The 22612-nt window shown below is 41.4% G+C and overlaps 1 protein-coding gene across 6 annotated transcripts in view; it reads right to left on the bottom strand.

Annotated features, from left to right (window-relative positions):
* The window catches only part of PTBP2 (polypyrimidine tract binding protein 2), a 99652-nt gene that overhangs the window by 54999 nt on the left and 22041 nt on the right, over positions 1-22612 (bottom strand). For 4 of the 6 annotated variants that reach the window (XM_006265258.4, XM_014599714.3, XM_019479069.2 and 1 more), the window contains exon 3: positions 12563-12638. The exons of 1 other annotated variant lie outside the window; for it this stretch is intronic. In XM_006265258.4, coding sequence (XP_006265320.1) covers positions 12563-12638 — 76 coding nt within the window. Of the gene's footprint in view, positions 1-12562; positions 12639-13126; positions 13190-22612 lie in introns of all 6 variants that reach the window. One more of the 6 variants, XM_019479070.2, reaches the window with a different exon arrangement.

Raw genomic sequence — 22612 nt, 5'->3', positions numbered from 1 at the left:
ATCAAGAAAACTTTTCCACTCTTAGAACAGTGAGACAGTGGAACAGACTACCTAGGAAAACTGTCAACTCTCCATCACTGGAGGTGTTCAAGAAGAAGTTAGATAGTCATTCATCAGGCATGATCTAGGTATACATTCTGGGTATTTCCCATGCTTCTGGGTTTTTCTGGTTGCCACATGGGGCCAGGAGGGCATTTTTTTCCTCTTCCTGCTGCTATATGTGCTGTGGTTTTTCAAAGCCACCCTCAGAAACATTGGGTGCTGGCTGCAGCCAAGGCTAGGGATTCTGACAGGGTATGCCAGTGCTGCTGTTACGACCTGAACTAAGAGGTTCCTGGCTATTGGGTCTTGCCTCTCCGGTCAGGATCAGACCAATTACCATATTTGGGGTGAGGAAGAAATTCCACCCCATGGTCAGATTGGTATGGACTGTGGGGGGTTTTGCCTTCCTTTGTAATAGGGGAAAAGCGTTTTTAAGCAACCTTTGCAGCAGAATGCTGGCTGCTGCAGTCTCTCTACTTTACCTGTAAGAGATTACAATGCATGTCTTGTGGTTGTGTCAGGGTTAACAGTGTAATTTTGCTAACAGGTTAGGCAATGGATTTGTATAGGATGGTTTGGATAATGATGATCCTGCCTCTGGCAGAAGGTTGGACTAGATGACCTCCATAGGTCCCTTCCAGCCTGACTTCTCTATGACTCTAATCCCAACTTTATTGGATACATAATATTTAATTCCCTCCCAAAGATCAAGAGGGCTTGTTTACCAAGCATAAACTCTAAGGCTATCAACAGGCAGAACCTTTTGATTGTCAGGAAGGTATTGATAAATCCTATAAATGGCAGTAACTTAGCTTCCTTTTAAAGAGTCGTGGGGGGCTAGCAATCAAAGCTGCATTTTGTGAATGTCAAGGAACAAAGAATCACAGATAGCCTTAACAGAAGCTGTACTAACTACAATTAAATGATGATAGATGATCAGATGACTATGTTTTGCAATACATACCGCTTGAGGAAGACAACTTAGAGCTAGCTTTAACTGTCAGAACTAGTTTTAAGTGGGACAGTAATCCCAAAAGGATACCCAAAAGTGAGAAACTTCTACTGCAAACAGATACAACTGAAACCATTTTAAAAGAGCACTAGACACTCCCTTCCCTTTTCTTATTGATTTTTAATGCAGTTTGTAAACCCAGTGTGATCAAAAGGATTCTGGGTACAAAACATAATGCACATTAGACAAAACATAATATATCTATAAAAATTATGAAAGCTTAACTTTGTAGTCATCAATTTTTTCTAGTAATTTTACTGATGTAATCTACACATTAAAAAGTCTTAAAAGTGTATAATTATATACCTCCCAGCTATGTTCTCATTCATTAAAAAAGGTCTACTAAAAAAAAAAAAAGTCTCTCCCCCTTCCTCTGACATCACGTTTCCTTGTCCCAATTCCCTATTTGTACCACCTCCACATCCCACAAAAGTCCCTTCATGGCTCTGAGCCAAGTTTATGCACTAGAAGAATATGTGGGTATAAAGAACTTGGTTACACCTTCCGTTTCTCAGGGAGGCTGAGGCAAAGGTTTAAGATGCGCTACAAGTCTTACCTACACTCCCTTGTATATTTGTGTTAATATAATGTTTGGAAACAAACTGAAACTTCTGCAGACAGCAATGTTTATACCAGTTCCTGTAGCATACCTGATAGCGACACAAACTGACTAAGACTGATAGATACAAGCAGTGATTGAAATAATTTTTTTTTTTTTTTTTTTTGCAAAATGGATGCCTCATGCCCAATATGACCTCTTTACACACACAGGAAAAAATAGTTTTTCCCTTGTACTCAGCAACCATAGCAGAAAAGCAGCAATGCAATTCAGAGAAGGTTCATATTTACTAATATGATCAGATAGAAAGAGCTCAGTCTGAGAACAGATCTACTCCATTTTTGGAAACCCATCCATACATGAGGCAAATGTGGCAGTAAGTTTTTATGTTAAACACTGCCCTCAGAAATCTTCAAAAGTTATCCTGAAGAATAAATATTTAGATTAAAGCTAAAATAAATAAATAAATAAAAAATGAACGTTTACTGTTTGACCAAAAACATCTTAAGTTAGTAAAATCGCCTAACACTAAGACCGTAAGACAATGGCTCTCAACCTTTTTAATAGATCAACAACCCTCCAATACTTTTTGCAATTTAGCGGCACCTCATGGAGAAACAATGAGCTAAAATCTAGCTAGTATCAGGTGAAAGTGATGGGAGAAGGACTTTACCCCACTCTGCCTTGTTTATTCCCCCATCTGCTCCCACTCCCTGCTCCTGGTCAGTACCTGAGGAGCAAGCAGAGGCCCTGCTGCTGTGGCTGCTACTCTAGAGACTCCAGCGCCAACAACCAGAACCATGTGCACCCACGACCCCTGTTATGGGCCCCAGGAACTACTCACACTGGTTATACCTTACTTGAAAATTCAGTTTTGATTGTAGTAAGAGGTGTTCCAAATGTAAATAAATACATACACAGATACATAAATAAAGCTGGACTTAAAAATTGCCTTTTCCAATGTTGACTTATCAGTTGGCACTGTAAAAAATTAGCGTTGGAAGGGACTTCAGGAGGTCATCTAGTCCAACCCCTGCTCAAGGCAGGAGCACCCCCAACTAGATCATCCCGGCCAAAGCTTTGTCTAGCCAGGTCTTAAAATCCCCCAAAGATGAAGCTTCCACCACTTCTCTGGGTAACCTATTCCATTTTACTACCCTCCTAGTGAGGAAATTCTTCCTAATACCTAACCTAACTTCCCTTGCTGCAGCTTGAGACAATTGCTCCTTGTTCTGTCATTTGTCACCACTGAGAACAGTCTAGCTCCATCCTCTTTCAAACCCCACTTCAGGTAGTTGAAGGATGCTGTTAAATCTGCTCTCAGTCTCCTCTTCTCTAGACTAAATAAGTCCAATTCCCTCAGTCTTTCCTGAGAAGTCATATCCCTCAGCTACCTCACCATTTCTGCTGCCCACAGCTGGACCCTATCCAATTTGTTCACATCCTTTCTGTAGTGGGTTGCCCAACATGGAACACAGTACTCCAGACGTGGCTTCACCAGTGCTAAATAGAGGAGAATAATCACTTCCCTTGACCTGCTGGCAACACTCCTACCAATGCAGCCCAGTATGTGGTTAGCCTTTTTTGGAACAAGGGCAAACTGTTGGCTCATATTCAGCTTACTGTCTCTGTAACCCCTAGGTATCTTTCTGCAGAGGTGTCACCCAGCCAGTCAGCCCCCAGCCTGTACCAGTGCATGGGATTGTTCCATCCTTAAGTGCAGGTCTTGGCACTTGTCCTCATCAAACCTCATGAAATTTCTTTTGGCCCAATCCTCCAATTTGTCTGGGTCACTGTGAATCCCAGCTCTACCCTCCAGCGTATCTACTACTCCCCCCAGTTTGGTGTCACCCACAGACTTGCTGAGGTTACCCACTCAATGCCATCTTCCAGGTCATTGATGAACATACTGAACAAAACCGGACCCCAGGACCCAATCCCTGGGTCATTCCACTTGATACCGACTGTCAACTGGACACTGAGCCATTGATTACTACCCTCTGAGCCTGATGCTCCAGTTTTCTATCCACCTTACAGTCAATTCATGCAGCCTGTACTTCCTTAGCTTGCCTGTGAGAGTGTTGTGGAAGACCGTATTAGAAGTCTTGCTAAAATCAAGGTACATCACCTCCACTGGTCTCCCAGCATCCACAGAACCAGCCACCTCGTCATAAAAGGCAATCAGATTGGTCAGGCATGACTTGCCCTTGGTGAATCCATGCTGACTCTTCCTAATCACCTTCTTCTCCTCCAAGTGCTTAGAAATGGATTCCTTGAGGATCTGTTCCATGATTTTTCCAGGGACTGAGGTGAGGCTGACTGTTCTGTAGTTCCCTGGATCCTCCTTTTTCCTTTTCTTAAATATGGGCACTATGTTTGCCCTTTTCCAATCTTCCAGGACCTCTCCCAAATGTCATGAGTTTTAAAACATGATGGCCAATGGCTTTGCAGTTGCATAAGGCAATTCTCCCATCACCCTTGGGTGCATCCCATCTGGCCCCATGGACTTGTATATGTCCAGCTTTTCTAAACAGTCCTTAACCTGTTCTTTCCCCACTGTTGGCTACTCACCTCAAACTTCCCCTCAAACAGTAGTTTGGGAGCTGACCCTGCCTGTGGAGACTGAGGCCCTTAAGGTATTGAGCACTTAAAGCCTTTTGTGCATCCTCTGTCACAAGGCTGCCTTCCCATTCAGTAAGGGGCCCACACTTTCCCTGAACCTCCTCTTGCTAGCTGCAACTCCAATTGCATTTTGGCTTTCCTGACTTCATCCCTGCACGACTGAGCAATGCTCTTACACTCCTATTTATTTGATCAAGTTGCCACATCTTATAAACTTCCTTTTTGTGATTTACTTTCCTGAAGAGTTCCCTGGTTAGCCAAGTTGGTCTTCTCCCATACTTGCTAATCTTCCTGAACATGGAGATAGTTTTTCCAGCACTTTCACTAAGGCTTCTTTAAAGTACAGCCAGCTCTCCTGGACTCCTCTCCCACTCAGTCTGGCTTCCCAGGAGATGCTGCCCATGAGTTCCTTGAGTGAATCAGAGTCTGCTTTTCTGAAGTCCAGGGTCCTTTCTCTGCTGCTCTCCATTCTTCCTTTCCTTAGGATCCTGAACTCAATCATCTCATGGTCACTGCTGCCCAAGTTGCCATCCACCGCTACATTCCCCACCAATTCTTCCCCATTTGTGAGCAGCAGGGTCAAGAAAAGCATGGCCCTTAGTTGGCTGCTCCAGCACCTGCACCGGGAAGTTGTCCTCAACACTCTCCAAAAACTTCCTGGATTGCTTGTGCACTTCCGTATTGCCCTCACAGCAGATGTGTACATGCTCTTACAGCACTATAACATGCAATATTTTATGGAAAAGACACTTGCGGTCAAAGAAACACTTTTAACATTTAAATAATGGATGCATAACAATGTACTCCAGCATAAGACTACTGCTTGTAGATTTAGCATTGCTAAAGGTTTCCGGACCTGACAAATGAAGTACTTGCTTTTTGACAGCAGCAGGGTAATCTTTCCATACACACCAAAACACACACACAACCCCCTGTTAATGTGTATCAAGCAGATCTGCAGGATATTTCCATTAAGAGGAACCAGGCTCTCTCAGGCTCCATAACCCATGAACTTCTTAACCTCTCAGAAACACGACCTACCTCAGCATAACCTAAAATGGTTACACCTTCAGCACCTACAGTGGCAGTCATCTTCAAAGGCTATTTAACAATGTTACAAGGCTTCCAAGTGGAACCATGGTAGGGCTCAAATATAAGCTGAACACAAAAACTGGGAATTTAAGACCAATGCACTACTTACTTAGGAGTTTAATCTCTCATCCACATTTCTGGGTCAAAATGTTTACATCTACAGCGGCTGCTATGAAATAAGAAAGTTTGTCCAGAACGTTTAAAGAATATAAATTCTAACTTTTGTGCTAAACTTCAAATTTAAGTCACTTCTATTATTTAGTTAAATTACGTACATTATTTTTGTGACATGGAGACCACCATGACTGACAGAAACTGATGCCAACTTTCCAAAATCTTAAGGTATTTCGGTCGTTTTGAATGACTGCTTGGAGACTTACTCCTCAAGTGCTGACACAGAAGTATTTTTCAACGTAACATTTATTATAATGAGAAAGATCTTTACCTGTATAAAATGACCTGGAAGGAATGCTGCTTCTAGTGTCTGGCCATATGATACCATCATATTTATCAAGCTGGGAGTGGACTTTCTCCATTCCCAGCTTAATCACTAAGAGGCAGGAATGTTTACTGGTTGGCCATTAACAGGAATGTGGCCTCTAGCCAGTCAGCAAATCCACCACTGTTAGATTATGCTAGAAGATTCACTAGCTATCTTTTCAGCATTAACAACATCCTGAGGCGACACAAAATCTTAACAGTTACCTCAGTCATCATGCATAAATATCAATTTTGTTTTGAAGCACAGGAACATCCTAAAGAAGTCTGGTTTTCTCTTTATTCCCTTGGTTGCACAAGAGAGCATCTATGTATTTAAATGATGCACATTATTATTTATAGAAATAAAGCCCAAAAATCAATTCCAGGGGCAAAGTTAAATGAAAGTTAAAAAAAAAAAAATCACATTGGAGATTTGTAGATTAGGAAGGTATGTTTAAGTCCTGTTCTCTTAACAGTTTTAATTTTAACTTATGAGTGATGTGATTCTTGCTATATGAGCTACCTGACTGGAATATAAAAGGTCTAATTGATTAAGACTGGTAATACCAGAGGTAGACAACCTTTTCTGGATGCAGGCCAGAATGACCCATCCCAAGCCAGAGGTAAGCAACCAGGCGGGCACAGGCAGAGCATGTGCAGCTAGAGTCATCCCCCCCCCACCGCCAAAGTCCCACAGCTGCAGGCTGAATCCAATGACTACGTGGCCTAGACTAGAAGAAAAAGCAAGAATGAAATATTATGCCAACCTCAGTAAGGCTAAAGGATAACGATGATTTCAAAACATAAAGTACTTTCTCCAAAAGCTTTTTTACATGCACTTTTAACAGCAGAACTTAAGACATAACAACATCATCAACTTCTGCTCAATATCAGAGCCTTGAGCTTCAATCTTAACTAAGCATTTTGAAGAGATGTCTTTATTGATTTGTTAAGTAGACCCTTACAGCCTCTATTTTCAACCTTAGCAATCTTTTCTAGCATCTAGGATTTTTTGCTAAGGTGTTTACACAACGATTTTCATCCACAGGATTCATAAACCACTTTCAAAAACTATTTTTTAAATGTTTCACAGCTTAAAATAAATAGAATCCTTAACTCTCTCTGGAGTCAAGGACAGCAAGCAAGTGACACAAGTGAAGAAAATGGGAGATGCGAGGGTGTACAAACAAGAAAGCACCAAAATTCAAACGGAATTCATCCCTAGTTATTTAATGGTCTAGAACTCTCCTTGTGGTTAACCTTTTTATAAAAAAAAAAAAAGCATCTACTCAGAGGACATCTTAAACACCTGGTCTGATATCTATTTAGGCAAAGGTCTGTGAAATATCATCAGAATTCACTTATATTGTACAATCCAGCGAGGTTTTTGAAAGTGATACTTTTTAGCCAGTTATTCAAGGGTCAGCCAATACATATTCTTAAATATGACAGGTTCAAAGAGGAGACAAGTAAAAAATGTTGATTTTTTTCCTATTTACATAAACCTGGGTAACATTTGTCCAAGACAATTATAATGATGCTACAGAAGTAAGAAATACTTTGCCCATTTTATTTTGCATACTTCTCAGGCAATTAAAAGAAAATGGGAGAAAGGGGAATCTCTAATGAAAAGAGATATCCATCTTATCCATCCTTCACATCCTTCATCTTCCATTAACAAAGAATTAGGACCAGGGTTTTAAAAAGCCTACAGGAATATGGTGCCCAGCAACCATTCAAATTCAGTGGGATTGAAAGCTTAATGCTCTTTTGAAAACCACAGCATTGGTTTTTAAGAAATGTCTGTTTGGAGGACTGCCACCTGAGGATAATAAACAGGTTTAAGTTTTTTCAATTAAAGAACCTCAGGTTTCCTTGAAAACATGGCATGTTTCACCCAAATAAACCAAAGATGATACCCATTTAAACAGAAGTAAATTTATTCTCTTGCATTTTTGGACTATTATTTACAATTCTACAAAAATCTGAGTGCTTACAGAACCTGAGAGAAGGATGATTTAAAAACCATGTAAACAAACAAAAAGTATACAGCTTATTATGAATCATTATTGTTGCAAAGTTCTTTAACGAAATTTTCATCAATCAGGACACATCCAGGTTATAGAAATATGTCTTCTTTCTTTAGCTTCCATTACAGTATCAACTTCAACAATATCAGGCTAACCAATGATAAAAATGACAAGATTATGCACAGACACTATTTTCCATGCACTGCCAAAAATAATGTCCAGGACTCATGAAAAATTGAAATTTGAACTCTTAAGCAATACAGACAATGAAAGGGCAGGACCAAGTCATTCTCTGACAGACTGAAGTTTTTGTTTTAAAATATGCTTCCTTTACAAACAAAATGATCAAGGCTTCTATCTTCTCTTTAAAGGATTGACAGAAAATTAATGACAACTCATCAAAATAATGTTTTGAGTGGGAAAGAATTCTAACTCATGATCGCACAGTTAAAATTATTTCAAATACAAATTCAATAGCTAAAGGACAAAGCAAGGAGAGGAGAAAATAACGTGTTCACCAAAAGCACATGTAGGTGATATTTAAAAAAGAATCTGCCTAATGCAGAACTGCTCCTGAAATAAGGGAAATATCTCAAACTTACTTTGTTTCCCTTTTTGAATTAATTATTCCTCACTGTACCTTACAAGTATTCAAAGAAGAATGGGTTCTGACCTCTGACTTGCAGAACTTAAAAATAAAATACTTCCTGGCTCTAGGAAAAACAACATCCACAAAGATTGCCTGGTCAGATCTAACAGACAAGACCTGGATTTCAGCCTGTTTCCTATTCAGAGATGTTCATGTCTGATAATATAGCTGGCCTGAGGAAACATATTGCCATGATTTAATGATTTCCTTTTTTTTTTTTTTTTAAAGAGACATGCCCATCAGAAAAAGGCATGAATTATTTTGCTTGATTCTAGAGATCTTCACTGCAGTTTACTTTTCATTTCCCTCCTCTTCTTTCAGTATAAAGATTTATTACTACCATTACTAGATTTAATGTGAGCAACTGATGCAGACCAGGATAAGAGAAATTAGTCAGGTCATTGTTACTTAAAGCTAATTTACTATAAAATAAAGGATGAGCCAAAAATTATTAAAAACTGACATGAAATTTTAGGTGTTTAGATGGAGATATTTGAAGGGATCCAATTTTCACAAAATGCTCAGAACCCATTTCTTAGAAAACTTCAACAAGGTGTTTCTAGTTAGGTACCAAAAACAATTCCAGGTCACTTAGGAAAATCTTGACCATAAGTTCCTTTAAATGCAATAGTGTGGTAAACGTCATTTGCAACAGATTGTAGATCTTAAGGGCAATGTAGGCATGATTAAATTTTAGGGAAAAAAGGAACAATTCTATTTTCCATTCAAACAAAACAGATTTTAGAGGAGTCTAAAACTTATGGCATTTGTTCTTTTACATTTAAAAGGAAACATTAAATGATAATGCAGCTAAAAGCACAGTAATTTTTTGCTCAAATTTAGTCTTATCTTTGATTTAGTTCTCCTGGCCTGGATGTTCTTAGAAATACAAGAAAAACTCTTAGTTTTGCCCAGAGGATGGAAACAATTAAAGAAAAGAGCAGAGTCAAGTCTTTTTTTCTCTAACACAAACATACCGGTGTGGTAATACCTCATTTCTCAAAGCACACCTGAAAATGAAAATGGAACCACCTCCAAAATCAAGAATAAACTGGGAAGAACTACTGGTAATTAAGATCACTCCTTTGATCTAAAATGATCTACAAACCTTCTGCACTGGTTTTAAAACTATAACCATAGTTTTGCCTTTTTCCTCCCTTACTAACTTTTTAATGCAGAATTACAGCAACAGAAATAGAAACTACTAGTAGTATGAGCTACTAAACCATCTTCCTATATTTGTGAAGAGAATCTATCAAGCACTATAAAAGTGGTGAGGTATGCCTTTGTAATTCCAACTAGTCAGTCAATGCACTGCCAGTCTCACAGAACAAAATGGTCATGCCATAAGTCTAGAAAAATGTAGAGTGATAAGCAGGGATCTGGGTTTTCTGTTTTCCATGGGAAAACGGAGAAAACCATGGATTTCCCCTTTTTATCAGAGAAAACGCGGATTTCTCCTTTTAGCAGAGAAACCCACGGATTCCCTGCTTTTGCAAACAGCTCTGTAGGCTAGTTGAGCTCTAAGGGAGGGCAGGGCCTCAGACTCTCAGTCATCCACAGCTTCACTCGGCTTAGTTCAGCCTCACTCTTCTCCTGGAGCCTGCGAGGTAAGTGGGGCTGGGGACCTGTCCAGCAGGGCTGGGGTTTGCAGGTCATGGCTGGGGGGAGCCAGGAGCTGACCCCACCTGTTGGGGGCAGGGATCTGTAGATTTGCATCCCTGGCCCCATAGCCCTGGCAGCTGGGGACCCCTCCAGCAGGCCTGGGGAGCAGGGGCTGTGGGTGGGGGCAAGAGGCATGAGTAGGGGGGGGGTGTTGTGGGGGCACTGAGGGGCACCAGCAGGGCTGAGGGTGCTGCAGGGGAGGGTTAATTTTAATAATGGATTTTGGAGTTTGTCAGAGAATTTGCAATTTTTTGTCAGAGAATTTGTGATTTTTTAATCCGAGAAAACCAGGATCCCTGGTGATAAGTATGGAAAAAAGCAAACTCAGAAAGGCTCATCTGATAGGTACCCTGAGACAGCTATAAGAAATTCAGATTCAGTTGCTAGATAAGAAAATTTAACAGGTTCCAGCACCAAAAAGCCTTAGAGTCTAAAGAAGTCTAACAAAAAAAAAAAAAAAAAAAAAAAAAAAAAAAAAAAATCACACTCCACTGCTCTGCAAGAGACTTAGGTGATGTACAGATGCTCAGTTTCTACCAGATAAATTACCACTCTCCTGATAGAAAACAAAAGCATACAGACGTTCCAAATATTTCTCCTGGAGCAAAAATGGCTGATCCAAAAGAAAAACAGCCTAGGAACAACGAGGGTTAAATTGGATCAGGGAGAATATCTATATACTTTCTCCTGGTTTAAGTCCTCCTATGGATCAGGAGAAGTGGAGCCCAGAGAAAAGCTCCTGTGTCTATCCAAGACTGGGGTCATCCCAAGGGTAAAGGCGGCACAGGGAAAGAGGGGTCAATTAATGGGTTCCACTAAGGGGGGAAGAAGGGAGACACCAAGGAGCATCCCTCCAGTCCTCCCTGGCTGAGAGCTTGCCTGTGAAGTTCTCCAGCCACGGGACTGGAGGAACATCTGTACAATTCAGCTCCCAGGCTATTTTTCGACCGGAAAAATAAACGCCTAATAAGCAATCTAAAGCTGCTCTCTCTGAGGCAGAGAAAACTGCCTCAGTTTGTTGTTGCATCAGTCAAATTCAATGATCTCAACCTTTTCTGAATTGAGGCCCCCCTCATTAGACTCAAGGAGGCATCCCTCCATAACTTTTATAAATTGAGTGGCACCCAATTTCAAAACCTAATTTATAGATTACTATGCTTACCTCCTTGTAGAGGGGCTGGGCAGCAGGGGTGGGGAACTGTTCAGATGAGGACAAGCCTGAGCCTGTGTTTATCTACTTATCTCCTCACATCTTGGGATACCCTTCAAAGGATCAGGAGGCACCCCGGCTGGGAATCACTTGTCTAACTGGTCAGTTCTGTTCTGTTCTAGTTTTTGCATCTCAAAAAGGATAAAGTAGAATTAGAAAAGATAAAGAGAAGGGCAAACAAATTATTAGGGTTATGAAACAGTTGCCATAACAAGACTAACTAGGAAAGCTGGGTCTCTTCAATGTGGAAAGAAAGCTAGAAGACAGAAGTCTAGAAAATCATAGAGGTCATGGACAAAGTGTATAGGAAACTTATTCAGAGAGTCCCAGGATACTAGAACTAGGGAGCACACCCACTGAAATTAGCAGGAGGCTGTTGAAAACTAACAAGAGGAAGTACTTTTTTTATGCAGCACACATTTACCACAGGAGGTTGCGAAGGCAGATGGTATAAGCCAGGTTCAAAAAAGGACTAGAAAAATTAATGGACAACTGATCTATTAATAGCCATTAAAACAGAACAATTGGAGCGATTTCCTCTGACATTTCTAAACCACTTCTAAATGATGCCAGGAAAGGTAATGAATAGGGAAGATTACCCCAGATATACATAGGGTTCAGTGCTCTTCTTCTAAAGCTTCCACTTCTGCTACTGTCAAAGACAGGATACTGGGCTAGATGGATGACTGGACTGACTCAGTATGGCATTTCTTGTGTTAAATGAAGAGGTATGAGGTTTCTCTCTCTCTCTCTCCTTTTGACTCCATTGCAAAATTTCTTACACCACTGTGAAATGGACAGGCTAACCAAACAGCAATATCCAGACTAGTGAATATCTATCTACATTTGACATAATTCAACTCCCACAGAGGGTCACATTAAATCTTTTACCACTGTTTGCTGTTCATTGTTCCTTATTTTGAGGAGAGCTAAATAACTGGAGCACAATTTCTTTCATGTGCCATTTGCATACTGCCACATCTAATTGCTTCATCTTCTCTAAGTTGCCATTCATTTAATAGATTTACTTTTCTGAGGTATTTGAATGTCTAAACAGACACAGCACTGTTAAAAGTCTGGTTCATGCCAACAGTTTATCCTCGTTCAGCAGGATGGACTTTGTTACTATTTTCTCCATATATATAGGAAATGATTTTGAGATTAAATGATAGATTTCTCTTTTTGAAAGGGCATCACTTACCAGTAACTACCATGCTGCTCATGTTAGAGTTCGGGCTATTGAGTACACTGCCTGAAAGAAGTTCGTCAGATCCTCTCTAAAAAGAAAGAGACAGTAAGAGGGTTTTTCTCTATTTTGTCATTTTAATCTTGTTATTAAAATGTCAGCTTGACATGGCAAACCCTTAGGAGGACTTAAACTAGCATTATCAAAACTATTCAGATTGGGCAGATTCTCTTTCTTCCAGTAGGTGACAGCCAAATAATTGAAATCTAGGTAACACAGTATATTTACATAGCATCTCTCATTCCAAACACACACACACACACACACACACACACACACACACACACACACACACACACACACACACACACACACACACACACACACACACACACACACACACACACACCCCTTCATCCACCACTGAAACACAGCCACAAGTAGAGAGATAGCCAGAGTTGTTCAACACCAAATACACATTTCAGGATAAAAATGTTAAAAGTACTGTATACCAATGCATCTACAAGCAAAATTTAGGCAAATAAAAAAAGTACAGATAAAATGTCAAGGCTAGCACACCTATTCTCCTGCATGTGAAATTGGTAGTTTTCATTTTGAGCCTCTTTATAACATAAGCGAACCCTGAAAACAAAACAGAAACATTTAGGGGAAGCAAGGAAAAACTGAGGTGAAATATTTCCTCTTGATTTGGAATGGAATTAGAGCCATCACTTATATTGTTCCTTAATCTTTTCTTAGAAAGTTGCAGTCCATGTCCAAGTCAGTGTTGAATTTTTAAATGATAAGTTTTTTCTCCCAACTAAGTTAAATGCCCACGTAAGCTTAATGCAGGCCTTATTTTTTTTTAAATTACTTCCCCTTTCAAGTATGAGGTTTCACTTGATATCATCAAAGTCATAGACCTACTCATCCACACTGGAAAACTGAGGAAAGATCTGGTAAGTAACATACAAGTAGCATTTTGTGCCATTTTTATGAGAAAAGGGAGAAGGAGTCCTTGTTGGTCTTAAGTTTAAGAAAAATCATGGCTTCACTTCCTTTGGATATGCTACTGCATATTTTGTGTCCAAGAGATGTTATGATTTCAGTTATAAGTCTTAATTCAACCCAACTTCCAACAGTACCAATGTTCTCCACATTAATCCAGGTCAATGAGTTACTGCTAAAATGGAAGAGTACCAATTATTTAATCACCAGTGTCACTTTGGTGCAGAATCTTAGTATTGACTGTAAACTGCTGTATGTGGGCACTCCTTGTAAGTACTGAAACTTTTTAGTCTGTGCTGGCTTTGACACAGAGTCTATTCCACTCTTAGAAAGCCACCAAGTATGTTTTGGATTGTGCTCCATTCTCAACAATAAACATATTGTTTAAACTAACAAGGGAACATGGTCCCAAGTAGTATAAATGCACAACGCATATAGTCAAATTTTCCACTGCAATCCCTCTCACACAAGCAAGAATATTAGTATTTCTGGCAAATTTGGAAAATCCCTGCCCTGCCTTCAGCATAATAAATGAGATGACACGTTAAATCTATTTTGGACACCCAAGCTTACTCTCTTTCTCTCTCTCTCTCAGTTTTTTACATAAGAGATTTCTAAATTCTCATCCCGACCTCTCAAAAATCTGAAAAGCTTGCTGATTCCAGCTTCTATTTTACCCATCAAATAGTTTAATTACATCAAAACTTGCAAAAGAAAAACATACTCCTATGAGTCGTTACTGTTCCAGCATAAATCTATTTTTAATTAGATCATAATTAAGAAAAGTTTAACTCGACAAAACTGAAAAAACATTCAGAAAGGTTACAGACTCTTCACTACTCAGCCTATAAAAGTCTCCAGAGATCATATATGGATACAAAAAAGTCAGGTGATATCTGACAGATAGAAGCAACCAAAACAGCAGTTGAACATAAGTTCCTTCTCTTCCTCTTTGATAAGGTGTAAGCTCAACTTGCTACAGTAATATTTAAAAAGGGAAATCACAGCAAATAAGACAGTTCAATAAAAATAACAGAAACAACAGCATTTTAAAATACTTGCATTCCCACGAATTAACTCAATTCAGCTATGTGTTTCAGGATACTGGGACTAGTTTATCAGAGTTTAAGAAGCTAGATCTGGGGTAAAACTGCTAAATGCCAAGTAGGTAGGAAAACCCAGTAGCACTAAATAAGTTGGCTACTCAGTCACGCCCTTGGTTTTCATAATAGGCCCAAGTGGTTTTCTTCAGAAAAACATAAAATATATATTGTATTTAATGAATACTCCTGAAGTAAACTACGAAGTTGTACTACCATATTTACCTGAATCCAAGACAAAGTTACCCTCCCTCTTTTAGCAAGGCACCAGGGAGTACAAACACCCTGGTGGAGCAGTCACCAGAGTGTACAAGCACTGGGCAGAGGTCAGAACACTCTGACTGCCTCCCCCTCCCACCACTGCTTTCCCTAGTGCAGCAGCGGGGGTAGGTAGCGGGCTGAATTTAAGACAACCCTCGAATAACAAGATTCTATACACGAAAAATTATAACAAGTTTATAGATCTTCCAAGTAGAGAACCTGATGGGGTGGGGAATCTTAAATTCAAAGTTGTCTTGGATTTGGGTAAATACAGGCAACCCCTGATTAGCGCTCTTAATTAGTACTTGGTTTGTCCAGAACCAACTGAAACAGCATTAACCAAAACTTATTTCCCCGCTGAAATTAATGTAAATAAATATAACTGATTACCGCCATTTCTTGCCATCACTTCTCACTGCCGCTACCACTTCTCCCCACCCCCCTGCCAGCCACTTTGGCCCATAGTGCCAGCCGGGGCCCCGTGCTAGTAGCACCCCACTCTCAGCCCCTGCCAGCCCTGGCCCTGGCCCCAAGCTCATGCCCGACCACCCACTTGTCGCTACTCACCATTGCTTTTCCCCACCTGTCAGCTGCTCCAGCACCATGTGCTAGCCCAGGCCCCCCACTCCTGCCGCCCTGCTCTGGGCCCCCGCTGGGCCTGACCCCGGACAGCAGTACATGACCCGTGCTCACTCCCGCCAGCCCACTTGCTGCTACTTGCTGCCACTGCTTCTCCCCAGCCACTCTGTCCTCATGCCAGCTGGGGCCCCATGCTCCTGTCACCCCGCCCTGGGCCCCCACTGGCACTGGCCCTGAGCACCAGCGCAGGCCCCATGCTCACACCTGCCTGCCCATTTGCTGCTGCTTCTACCCACCTGCCGGGCTCTCTGACACCACGTCAGCCTGGGCCCTGTGCTCCTGTCGCCTTGGCCCTAGGCTTGGGCACCACCGGCCCTGGCCCCAGCACAGGCCCCAGGCTCACACCTACCCACCCACTTGCTGTTTCTCACTGCCACTGCTTCACTGAGCGCTATAACAAAACTGGCTTAGCGCTAAGTGGAATCGGGTATGAATTTTAAATGAGTGCTATAGCAAAATAGAGCTAAGTGAAACAGCATTAAGCAGGGGTTGCCTGTAATGTATTAAAATAATTTAACTTTCGTGGGGGGAGAGGGAGGCAAAGAGGAGGTATGCAACAGAGTTACAAAAGACTCTCTCATAGTGATGAGTCAGGTTGCTATTATTCAGATAATTCTAAAGTTCTTCATAAACCAGTTTCAGAGTTATAAGGTCCCATAAGGAAGACTTCCACTCTTGTCAGTATAGCAAGCTTCTCTAGATGTATTCCTTCCATAAATGGAATCTGGCAAATATTATGGGTACACTAATAAAGATCTTTTTGGCCCATACCAATAGTCAATTATTAACCAGCCATATCGGTCAATATTGATGTGATAATTGATTTGGTTACATGTAATACCAAATGACATAAATAAACATTTTTTTTTTGGCATGCTCCAACAGCTTCTGGTGTCACATGTATCAGAGTCCCAGCACCTAAAAATGGCAGCGAGGCCACGTGAACTAAAGCTTGTCAAATTAACTTTAGTTCAAGCATTGCTGCCACCATTTTTAAGTGCAGGGACACTTAAGGGGGCAGAATCGAACAGGGTGAGGACAGTTGTGGGCTGCCCACTTCAGACTCGGGGCTCTCCACTCTGCTGCTTATGCCCCGGGAGCCCCATGGGGGCCACGCATCCCCATGCCCACTGGTGCCAGCCAGGCAGGGCTGCATGGCCAGCATGGGACTCCCAAGGGAAAGGCAGCAGAGTGGAGAGCCCCGAGCCCACAGCAGGCAGCCTGCATCTGCCCCGTGCATAAAGCTGGATGGGTATATACCCCTCCATGCCACCTCTGGGGGGGTGCACGCAGTGATGGGGAGCTCCCCCCCCCCCCTTAGATGAGCCACGCATGGGTTTGTCCTGCTCCCTGCCCCAGGTCCCATACACTGCCTTGTCTGTGCAACACCCCAGCCCCGCTCCCTCCCTCACCATGGAGGCCTCAATCTGCCCCTCCACCCCCCCAAGCCCCTTCCCCTCCATACACTTACCTGAAGGAAGCTGCTCTCTATGCTGACTGGCTGTTTTCCTGGCTCCATGCATGCATGCGGCCACACATGCACACGACACCCCCCGTGTCTCACTCCCAGCAGCCCCAAGGAAGACCCCTTGCAGGGTAGAATGCTGCCCACCTACAAAGGGGAAACTTGCTGTTTCCCAAGGGAACCCAGGCATCCGGAGGCCCCAGCCAGAAGGCATAATTATATTTATCAGAGAACATTAATGGGCTAAAATGGCCAAAAAAGCCAATAGCCGATAATGTAAATTTCCCTTTATTTGGTGCTGATCCAATATGCAACCAATATATCAGTGCACCTCTAGCAAATATTCAGGAATGACACATTTTTAATTGGTTCAGTACTGTATCTTAGTAACAGGCAGCCTCAATAAAGAGACCAATATCCATGCTTTAATAAATAAACTTATCCAACCAACAAATTATTGCCTATACAAGTGAAATAAAAAATTAAATCAGCTAAGGCATATAAAACAGGTGACTTATCTATCTAAAGAGACTAAGATACAAAATTGGTTACAGTAAGTTTAGATAGGTAAATGACTATCATTAATTCCAGAAGAATTATTTTAAGTGGGCTTATGAACTAGTCATTTAATGCAAGACATTTAAGAGTAAAACCTAACACCCTCATTACTATAATACCAGATCACTATTCTAATTACAGAATATACAAAGATACATCCCTTTATTTTGCTTCCATAAAGCAGATATGACTATGGTTTTCCTATGTTTGTTTTTACTATTTTCAAATGTTTCAAGGATAGCTATGAAAGAGAAGAAATGAAGCTTGAAGTCTTTCTATATTTTGGGAATGAGGATCAACAAGCTAAAGGTACTTGTGAAAAAAGATTTTTATTGCCCATATACTTAGGGACAATTATTCCATTGTTTCAGTGGAACACAGATATAGAATTATAGAAAGTTAAGACTGGAAGGGACCTCAGGAGGTCATTTAGCATGAAGTAGACTGGCCAGGGTGGGTGCTAGGTGCAGCAGAAGTCCTGGACTGGGCACCATATGTGTTGTAATCCCAGACTGGCCAGAGCAAGCATCCAAGCAGCACAGTCCAGGGCTAGCTGGAGCTGGCACCACATGCATGGCACAGTCACAAAGTGGGCACTGCATGCACCACAAGTCCCTTAGCAGACAGAGCAGGTCCTGTTCGGTGCATGTCGAGTGTGGATCAACTCTAAGACCAAGGGGTAGCACTGAGGGCCAGATCTTGGACAACCCTATTTCAAATGGGTTACATACAACCATTCTGCAGCACAACCACCTCATTTACAACTGGAACAAACTCCTCAAACAGTCTGTGTATAGCTTCAGCTGGCATCTCATCATCTCTGAACCTCTTTCCTCTTAATAAGGGTAACCCACTTACCCTCTCTGGAGGTCAACCAAAAGAGATGAGGGGTTTAACATAAAAGGTCTAATACCAATAAACAGCAGTTCTTGAAATTCCACCCTTTTCTAGCTGTAACACTGGGCATAATATGCATCATGCAACTTGTACTGAAATGTCTTAGGGGTAAGTTAAGCTTCCTCTACAGAGTGATGAAGAGGAAAAGTCTATTTATTGACCTACAGCAGAGGCGTCAAATTCATCCAGCCCAGCAGGCCATGTGAGAAGTGTGGGGCTGGTTCTACAGGATGGACTGGGTCAGAACCAGTTCAAAGCTCACATGTGGAGCTGTCACAAAACTCACACTGCATGAGGTAGATTAAAAAAAATAAATTAAAAAAAATATTTTTTTTAATTAAAAGTATTTATTTAAATCAGATTTTATTTAATTATATTTTAAGATGCTTTTTAAATAACAAATAAATCTATATAAAGATAGTTTTAAATTTAAGATATGGAAAAGCTCAAAGATATCATCATGGAATAGGGATTATAACTTCTAATTAAATACTATTTGAGACAATATATTCATGAAACTTTTTTAGAGAACTTTTATAAATAGGTCATAACAGGCCAATATTAAGGGCCCAATATTATGGGGTTCCCAGAGGCTCCTCTATAGATTAGTAAAGATTAAAGAAAACCACTCACTGGGACAATGGAACTCAGTGCTCTATCTAAAAGAACCCATTAAACATCTCTGTGATGCTTAGTTTCAGTTCTCAAACTGTGGCTTTGTGTCTCCAGAGATATCCTAGTTAACAGCAATATATGGAGATGAGAGATAACAGAGCTGATTATCTACCTATCAGCCCTATTGTGTCTCTGCAAGTTTGTGTACTGGTCAAGCCCTTACCTCTCTCTAAAAGTACAAAGTTTTAAGAAGTTAAATGAATAGAGGATTGTTGGAGGTGGAGTAGATCTGGGCAAGGAGGAGGAGTCTGGAGATAAATTCAAGGAGGGAGAGGCAGTAGAAACAAAAGAGAAACATTTTGAGCAGAATATTCCAGAAGTCTTGAGGGATAAGTTTCTGAGTATAGCTTCTCCACTGATTTGAGATCTAATAAGGAAATGGCATGGTAGAAGGGATATTTTAATGAAGTTTCTCTACCTGTGGGTAAGACAGGCATTCATACAAAATGCAAACAGTGTAACAAAGAAATGCAAGGCCTGGTAGCCCAAATAAAACAGCATCATGATCAGTGCTCCTTCTCAGGAGGAAGCTGCTTTGAAGATGATGAATGGAACAGGCTTGAACATGCAGGATTGCCAAGTTAGTAACATTTCTTATTTCATACTTCTTTCTTAACGACTGCCTTTCTTCCCTGTCCATATCTTTTGGGTGGACTTTTAGACTATTTGAATTCTCATAAAAATAACGTCTGAGGAAAAATACAGTCGTTACTTTATGGAATATAAAATTTTAATGCAGTTGTGATGTAAAATAATGGCTAAAACAGGCAGATCTTCGTTTTACAGTTTCACTTCTAAAGTAGCACTGAGGGCAATGAGTAATACTAAATGAGCAGGACTACAGTGACTGCATTGACTTCTTTTGTTCAAGAGGGTCCATCCTCAACATACAAGATTCTGACTATCCATCTTCAACATCGTCATCATCACTGTCTACAGTTTCAGTTATCTACTAATAGGTAGGTCCCTTTATGACCAGGTGACCTATCACCTGGACAAGGGGGAAGAAATTGATATCATATATCTTGACTTTAAAAAAGCCTTCGATCTGGTATCCCATGATCACCTCTTGGCAAAACTGGCCAACCGAGGCCTTGGCTTCTCCATGATCCACTGGCTGGGGAATTGGCTATGTGGTCGGACCCAGAGAGTGGTGGTTGAAGTAAGTCAATCGTCATGGTGCCCTGTGACCAGTGGGGTCCCACACGGCTCTGTCCTTGGGCCTATATTGTTCAACAGCTTCATTAATGATGTGAACACTGACGTCAGAAGCGGACTGGTCAAGTTCACCGATGACACCAAACTTTGGGGTAAAGTGTCCACACCTGAGGACAGGAGGGCAATCCAGGTGGACCTCAGCAGGCTCAAGAAATAGGCAGACAAGAACCTGATGGCATTTAACATCGAAAAATGCAAGGTTCTCCACCTTGGGAGGAAAAATCCGCAGCATGCTTATAGGTTCAGCAGTGCTACACGGGCTAGCACTTCGGACGAAAGGGACTTGGGGGTCATGATTGACCACAAGATGAACATGAGCTTCTAATGTGATGCTGCAGCTAGTAAAACAAGCAAAACACTGGCTTGCATCCATAGATGCTTCTCAAGCAAATCCCAGGACATCGTTCTCCCATTGTACTCAGCCTTGGTGAGGCCACAGCTGAAGTACTGCATCCAGTTTTGGGCTTCACAATTCAGAAAGGATATAGAAAAGCTTGAGAAAGTCCAGAGGAGAGCCACACGCATGATAAGAGGTCAGGAAAACAGATCTTACAATGAAAGGCTGAGAGCTATGGGACTCTTCAGCTTGGAAAAGCACAGGCTCAGGGGTGATCTGGTGGCCACCAATAAGTTTATCAGAGGTGCTCATCAGGATCTGTGGGAACGTCTGTTCACCAGAGCGCCCCAAGGGACGACAAGATCGAATTGTCACAAACTCCTCCATGAGCATTTCAGGCTAGACATAAGGAAGAACTTTTTTACTGTCTGAGCCCCCAAGTTTTGGAAAAGACTGCCACCGGAGGTGCTTGAACCATCTATTTTGAACGCCTTCAAGAGACATTTGGATGTCTATCTTGCTGGGATCCTATGACCCCTGCTGATTTCCTGCCCTTTGGGCAGGGGGCTGGACTCGATCTTCCAAGGTCCCTTCCAGCCCTAATGCCTATGACTCTATGTGGACCCAGGTCCCTGGCAACTGCCCCCCTCCCCTCCAGCAGGGCTGTGGGGGCAAGGGGCACCAGCATATTAGGGCTGCTCAGCGTCACAAGGCAATGGGGGGTAGGGGGAGGGGAAGGACAGCTGCAGCCGGACTCGCATCCTGCTGAGCGAAAGAGGCAAGGGGAGCTCTGATTTTCCATTGTAAGAAACCCAAAAATCAAACACATCAAACACCAAAACGTATAGGTATTTAGAATTTATTTTATTATTGTGATTGAGGCACTGGTAGGCTTCCAAATTGCTTTAAAATTGTAAACATCAATAAGATATTGTGTTCAACTGATAGCTATATAGACACACACAGTGGCATTTCATTTTAACCATGGAAAAACATGGATTTCAGTGGTTTTGGTCAGAGAATTTGCCATTTTTAACTGAGAAAACCAGGATCCTTGCTAATAACACATGACTGTGGTGCTCATAATACTTCCATAACAACCACTTTGCAGCAGCTGCTCTGAAGAAAGCAGGAGGAACCAAATTACTTCTTCCACAAGACGTGCAAAGGAACTCAGCAGTGGACTGTTTTGAGCAATGTATTGAAAACTGGTCTAAACTGACAACAAGTTGTGAACAAAATCCTGACAAAATAGATGGAACTGTCATAGCCAAAGTTCTCTAAATTGAGCTAAAGAGAAATGTAGAACATATGCTGACTATCCTGAAGCCTATTTCTATAGCCTTGAACAAAGTGCAGGGAAATCATTGTTTTATTGCTGATGCTGTTGAAATTTGGAAGGAGCTGAGTGAGACCCTGAAAAGAGAAATACTCAATGACAGATTTAAATTATAGGTATTAAAAAAATGAATGGATCAAACACTATCTCCAGCTCATTTTCTTGCCGATATTCTCAACACTTGGTACCAGTACTTGGGTCAGTTCTTAACTGTTAAAGACAATGAGTTGGCTATGACATGGGCATCTAGCAATCATCCCTCCATAATACCAATTATAATACAATTCAGGGCTAAGGGTGAACCATTCAAGAAATGCATGTTTGCTGATGAAGTGTTAAAGAAAAAGTCACACCAGTGAACTGGTGGAAGTCCCTTAAGCACCTGGATCCATCAGAGATTACTGAAGGGACAATCCAGCTTTTAATAGCAGTAGCTTCTTCTGCACGTGTAGAAAGAACATTTTCTTGCTTTGGACTAATTCATTCTAAATTGAGAAAATCCCTTGGGAACTGAAGTAGGAGGAAAGCTTGTCTTTCTTTTCCAGTCTATGAATAAACAGGAAGAGGA

Source organism: Alligator mississippiensis, chromosome 5 (assembly GCF_030867095.1).
Source record: "Alligator mississippiensis isolate rAllMis1 chromosome 5, rAllMis1, whole genome shotgun sequence".
NCBI classification, from domain to species: Eukaryota; Metazoa; Chordata; order Crocodylia; family Alligatoridae; genus Alligator; species Alligator mississippiensis.
The sequence above is the reverse complement of the archived record's forward strand: the minus strand, read 5'-3'. Positions and strand labels throughout refer to the sequence as shown.